Source organism: Adiantum capillus-veneris, chromosome 15 (genome assembly GCF_014529385.1).
Source record: "Adiantum capillus-veneris isolate H3 chromosome 15, ASM1452938v2, whole genome shotgun sequence".
NCBI classification, from domain to species: Eukaryota; Viridiplantae; Streptophyta; class Polypodiopsida; order Polypodiales; family Pteridaceae; genus Adiantum; species Adiantum capillus-veneris.
In genome coordinates, this window is record NC_140945.1 from 126,529,056 (window position 1) to 126,535,899 (window position 6,844).

Here is a 6,844-nt window from a genome sequence, read left to right on the forward strand (position 1 = left end):
CGATCTATGTTATTGGTTTCCACCTTCGCTAATTAGAATACAGAGAGCAAACAAGATAAGTATTCTGTGGATTCTAAGACCAAGTGTCTGTAAGCTTGTAAGGCCTATCAATATCATTAAAAAAATGAAAAAGACAGTCTTTCTAAAAAACTAATGATCACGGCACACAAAGTTATACATCATGTTTCCAATTAGGTTGTTACGTACATGGAGGATGTTGCCTTGTGAATTGGGTGACTGCTTCCATCTCTAAGGCCTTGTTTCAGTGTAGGACAACCGGGCATCGTTTCACTTTGGGCCTCGCCTGTTGATGGCCATGTTGCTATCACATTAGATTGAAAGTTTAAGAGTTGTGGTTTGCGTTGGGGGGGACTGCTTTTGAAAAGTTGGCTGTGTCCATGAAAAAGATGGACGGGGGGATCAGGTTCAACCATCTGAGAGCGTGTCATCTCACCATCCCTAAGCAGAGCAGCCTGCCATCTCACCATTCCTAAGGAGAGCTTTATGTGCTCAATGCTTGCATTTGCTTCATTGTTATGCACCGACGTGAGTTCAAATCCCGCCCAACGATTACAATGAAAGGGTGTACATAAAGAGCAAGCAAAGGCCCCTATCGTCCTTCCTTGTTCGCCTCTTTCGATGCGGGCCTTTGAGTGTATCGTCTGCAAACGCGCATCGTCAGGTGACTGCTAGGGCTTTTTCATGTCCTTCCGCTCTGCGATCGGCCTCTCTTCTTCTCTCCGAGCGCCAGTTTTCAGATCGCACCTCGTCTTTCATGTAAGTTGTTCTGCTGCTCTGATCTTCGCCGTTTCTTGACGTGTTTGTTTTCTCTTTACTATTTGGACGCTTGGAGCGCTCTATATCTGTATTTTTTTGTTGGCCATTTCGAAAGGTTTCCTGTACAGGATTAGGGTTTCTGCAGACGTTATTGTCAATAACGTCATCGAAATTGGCTTTTACATGTTAGTAAGATGAAATGTAACAGCTGCTGTGCTAGAGTGTCAAGCAAGGGTGTCTGCAAGGACTAGGCAGCGAGGATTAAGGTCATGATAAAATGCTTATCTGAAGCTGATTTTTGAAACTTGAATTTCGAATTGAATTTACTTCTGAGTTTGTTGCACTGCCCAAATTAACGGGATCGGGTCTTTGTATACAGAAGTTTTGGATTCAGTGGTGACATTCTGTCTTTGAGAACGGATTTTGGCAAGGTCCACCCTTTTGGCTGCCATGTCGGCGGTGGTTTGTGGCAAGCGGTCTCTCTTTGACGAAATTCACCCCCCTATTCCAAAGAGGCTTCGCTGTGGAGGAGGAACTTCTCCTGTTCGATTTGCTTCCTTGAGGAGTGGTTCTCCTGTGGGCTCTTGTGAAGCAGGCTCACCTTCTCTATCTGACTTGTCAGACCAACTTTCCCATCTGAGAACCCTTTTTCCTGAGATGGATGGGCAGGTATTGTTAAAGTACTTATCTTTTAAATGCAGAAGTGCATATACTTTTGACGCTCTTCATGGTTGTATATGCTCATTATCAGATGCTTTGTCGAATAGTGATCTTTGTTGGCTTGCTTGAGTTTGGTCATGGATCTTAGCGGACATGCAGACTTCACTTTGTGAAGTTTTTGTCTGAGTTACGACCAATTGATATTGTGCTAATTCTTTCTATCATTTGTGGTGCGTATGCGCTATCAACTACCTCATTTTTGTGCTAGTTTTTCCGATTTAATGCTTCTTTTAGTGCTAGGCTTCATTATGGCTGAGTCTGCCCTTGATTTCCGGAGTCATGACAGAAACTCAATACGCCGAACTTTGTGTTGATGTATGCTCATGTCTGTGTGTGTGTGGTGTGTGTTGTGTGTTGTATTGGGGAGCATATGTACCTAGTTCTACACCCACTATTGGGCACTGACAACGGTAGTGGGGATGTCATGGTATTTAGTCAATACTATGCATGATGGAGCTGATGGTTATATTGTCTTGTGGGTGACTACCATGGGTCTATACCTGGCACTTTCCTTCGAGGGTGAATTTGAGCTTATCCTGGATTCATCTAGGTATATGGATCTTTATTCTACGCTATGTTTATCTTCGTTGAAATTAATTATACTCTACACAGTGGGAAACTGGGGTCATTATGAATGGCAATATTTGCTATGAGGCAAGGATTTTTTTGTACAGTCATTCTTTTGTCGTGGGTGTTACATTATGCAATGGGTTTTTTGGATGGCTGTCAGGAGTTTGTAACATGCACTTTCTGTTGCAAGCTTATGGTGCGAACTTATATTTTTGTTGATACCATTGTTGATACAATTGCTGAGTCAAGTCTTCGAATATAGAAACTATAGGAATGGAAAGCTATTGTGCTACACTTTTTTGTATATCATGGACTTGCTTTTTACAAATCGTAGGACTATCTTGGTTTCGATGTCTTTTTTGCTCGCTTTGCTTGAGTGTGGAACCTGCTATTATTGTGGCAATTAGCTTGCTAAACTGTAAGGTTTCTTTTACAGCTAATTGAAAAGGTCTTGGAGTCTAGTGGAAACAACCTTGACTCTGCAATACGAAGTCTCAATGAGCTTCGGCTTAGCTCTGATGTCGTGGCAAATGCCTTGAATTTCTCCAATGACAATAGTGCACCAAACCTGACTCTTGGGCAGGAAGGTAAGCCAAAGATTCTACTTGTGTTGTCAAAAAAGGTGTTAGTAGAGGACTGAATTTGTGGATGCACGAGCCATTCTAAACTTCACCAACAGTTTACATGAATATCTTTTGTTTTTGTAGGTGTGGCAAATCAATCAGCTGTTTTGAATGCCGTGGAGGTTGATAAAGCGAATCAGGGTCAATCTGAAGGGAGTGAATGGGCAGACTTGTTTGTACGAGAAATGCTTAGTGCTGCCAATCTGGATGATGCCAAGGACAGAGCAACTAGAGCTTTGGAAGCCTTCGAGAAGACAGTGCTGTCCCGTAGTGGCTCTGTCTTTGAGGAGTTCCAAAAGGTGGAGTTCCATGTATACTTTACACATGTTAGATTGTAGCACAAGCTCTCTTTCTTTAGTAAATAAGGTTGGATTCTGTTTTGGCAGGAAAATGCTTTGCTCAAGGAACAAATCCATAATCTGATTCGTGAGAATCACATCTTGAAGCGGGCTGTGACAATTCAACATGAAAGGCATGCAGAGCATGAGAACTGCCCGCAGGAGATGCAGCGCTTGAAGCAGTTGATAGCTCAGTATCAAGAACAAGTTAGGACTTTAGAGGTGAATTATATATTTTGTCTTATTAGTTTTTTGATGCCGAATGTTATCTTTCTTCAAAGAAATGCGATTTTGTTGTATGATATGAGCTCTGGAATTGTATGCTACAGTCTGGCACCTTTCTTGGCTCTACTTACATGAAGGATAATGTACCAGAAATTTTGTCTGGTGTCTGTTTGTCGTTTGATATTCTGGGCAAGTATTTGTGGCTTGAACAGCCAGGAAGGTATATTTATTTACATGAATTGGAATTTTGCAGCTGAACAATTACGCGTTGAATTTGCATCTTCGCAAAGCTCAAGAGGGATCATCCATGCCAGGCCGGTTTCATCCAGATGTGTTTTGAGGAAACTTCTATACCGGGAAGAATTCTGCCTTTATTTTGTTTGCCAGGGAGGGGTAACCCGTCACAAATTGGGCTTTTGTTTGAGTTGAGGTAGTTGCTGCATCAGGTATTGCCTGATGCTTTCTGTATAAAATTCCTGCACTCTTTCAAAGCTAATTTGCTGTGAAGTTGGATATGTAAAGGATGTCTCCACTTTCTGAGGAGTTGAATTTCAAGTTATCTTTAGAGCAAGTGATCTGCTCTAATGATGGGTGAAAGCATCTGGGTTCCTTAATTGAATTAGCTCAGTATTGCACAATTTTGGAAAATGTCCACGAAGATCCATGTTGGAAGCTCTTCAAGTGCCCAGTGCAGCAAGGGACGCCCAAGTTTGACCCATATTTTCTGACCTATGCTGTTGTGGATCCTTTGTTGGACTTTGCTATCTGACTCCACGAAATTATCAAACTTCTGTGAAAGCTCTATTTTCTACTATATTTTTGAAGCTTGGTTCACATTATTTTTTCTGAGGGTGTGTGGTATCTGCCGAGGTCTCTCTTGTTATAATTGTAGTTTTGGTGTTAAATAGCAGTGCAAATTTTTTGGATGATTGGATGTTCCATTCAAAGGGGGTTGAATCGGTTGGATGATTGGATGTGCATTTGCTAGGTGCCCTTGTGACTCAGTTATGTGCAGAATTTGGAATACAGACAGAGAGTTGTGCCACCTATGCAAACTGTCTTCCTGCTTATATCAGAGTATTCCATTGACAAGAAAAATATCAAGATCTGTTACAACTAGGCTTTTTGGCCAGTGTCGGCAGTTCTCATGTGTATCCGCCCTCTGTGATAGGGGTTTGGCAGGAAGGATGTGGGTGACTTGAGGTGACTGTACCATTAAGTGATTGCATCGTATGGTGGTGTAGTAATTTGTATGTGCTCTGTGGTGCTGAATTGTATTTGGGCCAAACCAGGGAGGGCATCAGTGACTTGGATCAGGAAGCCTGAGGCTGGTGGATCATGGGAACTTGTAGATATTGGGACTGGATGTCGGGGGTAGATAGTCTTTCGGGTCGAAAGACTGAATACTTGTCGTAAAGGGTATGTGATGGACTGACTTCGGTCGAAGCTTGTACTGGGGCTTTGCAGGTGTTAAGGGCCAATCGATAGGCCCATGTCTTATTGGTGATGACTAGCTTGATGGTGTTATTCATGCATTCAGCTAGTTTGGGGGTTGGGCAAAAGGGTTGTTTATATCCCATCATCTGAGTTGCAAGGGTTCCTGAGGATGTTCGGTCAAAGATATGGGTCAGCTCTTCAAATCAATATTTGAAAGCTGCTATAAAAAGTGCGATGGTTTAAAGTTGGGGACCGTTAGCACAGTTGTGATGCCCGTTGCACATTACTCGATGTACGTGTAAAATCAACTGGTGACCCCTTGTGAACCTCATTTTTATGATTTGAAGTTATGAAGTGGAAGGTCGGCTGTAACTTTGGCTGACTGATGTGCATGCCTTTTGCAGATATAAAGAATCCTAGAACCCTAAATTTTTGATTCCTTACATACACGATTTCCTGCTGGCTATGAGTCCTATGTTTTTGCCTTGTTAATTGGTTTTCTAAAACAAGTGATAGCGAAGATGTGAGATAGGTGTACACTTGCACATGCTATTATGGTTAGTACCTACCTTTGCATTTGAAGTGCCATATGACCTTTTCAGAATACTCAGATCGGTCTCAACATTGTGGAGAACGAAGGAAAGGTGCAATGGAAAATTTTAGTGTTCAATGTATGCGTGTATTGGTGAGTGAGGAAGGTTGACTTGAACATATTCCCATAGGTGCATTGATCAAGAGGCAAATATGAGGAGAAATGCAACACAAGAGAGAGGGGGAGAGAGAGAGAGAGACGTAGTACTTGGGCCTTTGAACAGAGGTACTTGGTCGCCGTCACGCCCAAATCAAGTGGCAAAATGGGTCTTTCAAGGGATTAGTCACGGTCCTAAGAGTGTAGATGATTCTGGCCTCTCACTAGTCCAGAGGAAAGTAGTGAAAAGCGTCTGCCTTGGTTTTTGGGTGCGTAGTCTCGGTCGTTCTTTTTGTTTACTTTTTTGGTGTATTAGGGGAGTGACCGGGCGTGCCCTACCCGACTCCGAAAACAAGAGGGAGAGAGAGAGAGTACTTCCTATCATTGAAACTTGTTTATTTCGTTTTGATCAAATGGTTTCTGAAATTCTATTCCTGTACAAAGCAAAAGTTAATTGTGCATGTCGCTGCGTTTTAAATTCCGAGCAAGAAACCGTAAGGTTTAAACTTTCCCTATATTTAGAATGTTGTTCACTACTGTTTGGTATAAATGGGAAGTTCATGGACTTGTATTGCAAAGAGAGACATGGCAACTCGAAAACTGTCATTGCACATTTGTTAAGTCTCTTTTGTCAGAAAGCACGTTACGTTGACATTTCTAGTGGTGTGACCCAAGCATTAACAATCTTCACTCATAATTGTAGTTGATTTCACATCTAAAGTCTTTACCACCTTAAGGCCTTATCAATCAAATAAGTGGTCTCATGTAAAAGGATAATTTTGGACCCATGTAACCTTTTGGTCTACTGGCAACACCACGTTACCATGTATTTTGTAGATGAGCTTATTTTGTTGCTTCTTAATTTTTGGAGCATGCGACTATTGCTCCACTTTTTTCTCTTATTGCATCACGCTATGTGCTCTACCCCTAATAGAGGAGTCATAGTACTGTTGGCTTTCTCGTGTAGGTACTAATGTTGCCCGAAATTTTGCTCTAGTTGTAGGCTAAATTTTGTCTTTATTGTGTGCTCTTTTTCTTTAACCATGATATGGAGTCCATAATTTAGTGAGGCAACCTTTCAGATTCCTTCCATCTGGGTTTGTATTCTTTTGCATTGGAGTGATCCACATGTTCTGCATTGTTTGGAGTAGATGTAGTTTTGAGGTATTTCTTTGAAGGTAGTTGCCCTATCTGTGTATGCTAAGTTCTCAAGAGTAATTAGAGGAACCAATGTAAATATTTTATGAAATGGAAAAGATAGTTGAATTTAAGCTTCACTATTGAAGAATTTGTGTTACTCAAGAGAAGGGTCTCGAGGAATGCATCCTAGATTCTTAACACTAGTTTGGTACCAAAAAGGACCAAACACATCTCAAGAAGTGGTTTTGCGAACTTATAAAATGTTATTCAAAGTACTCATAGAAATTATAATCCCTCACTTTTGATCATAACCTCGATAGCAATTA

The 6,844-nt window shown here is 41.5% G+C and overlaps 1 protein-coding gene across 5 annotated transcripts; it reads left to right on the top strand.

Annotated features, from left to right (window-relative positions):
• Nucleotides 1-586: 586 nt before the first annotated feature.
• Nucleotides 587-4,092, top strand: LOC147441460 (uncharacterized). Of its 5 annotated transcripts, none has more exons than XM_086483101.1 (7): nt 587-777; nt 893-1,043; nt 1,157-1,446; nt 2,504-2,654; nt 2,775-2,989; nt 3,077-3,250; nt 3,507-4,092. In XM_086483101.1, exons 3-7 carry the CDS (start codon nt 1,228-1,230, stop codon nt 3,591-3,593), a joined length of 846 nt encoding a protein of 281 aa, XP_086339227.1. In that variant the 5' UTR covers nt 587-777; nt 893-1,043; nt 1,157-1,227; the 3' UTR covers nt 3,594-4,092. The 5 variants fall into 5 exon arrangements, with proteins under 5 accessions (XP_086339227.1, XP_086339229.1, XP_086339228.1 ...); XM_086483103.1 differs by having other exon boundaries at nt 968-1,043; XM_086483102.1 differs by having other exon boundaries at nt 986-1,043.
• The last annotated feature ends 2,752 nt before the right edge of the window (nt 4,093-6,844 follow it).

What these genes read in the sequence shown, in the direction of transcription:
- LOC147441460 (XM_086483101.1), top strand. Translation starts at nt 1,228, where the DNA reads ATGTCGGCGGTGGTTTGTGGCAAGCGGTCTCTCTTTGACGAAATTCAC. An exon ending in CCTGACTCTTGGGCAGGAAG is followed by an intron (nt 2,655 to 2,774) that starts GTAAGCCAAAGA and finishes TTGTTTTTGTAG; the next exon opens with GTGTGGCAAATCAATCAGCT. An exon ending in TCTTTGAGGAGTTCCAAAAG is followed by an intron (nt 2,990 to 3,076) that starts GTGGAGTTCCAT and finishes CTGTTTTGGCAG; the next exon opens with GAAAATGCTTTGCTCAAGGA.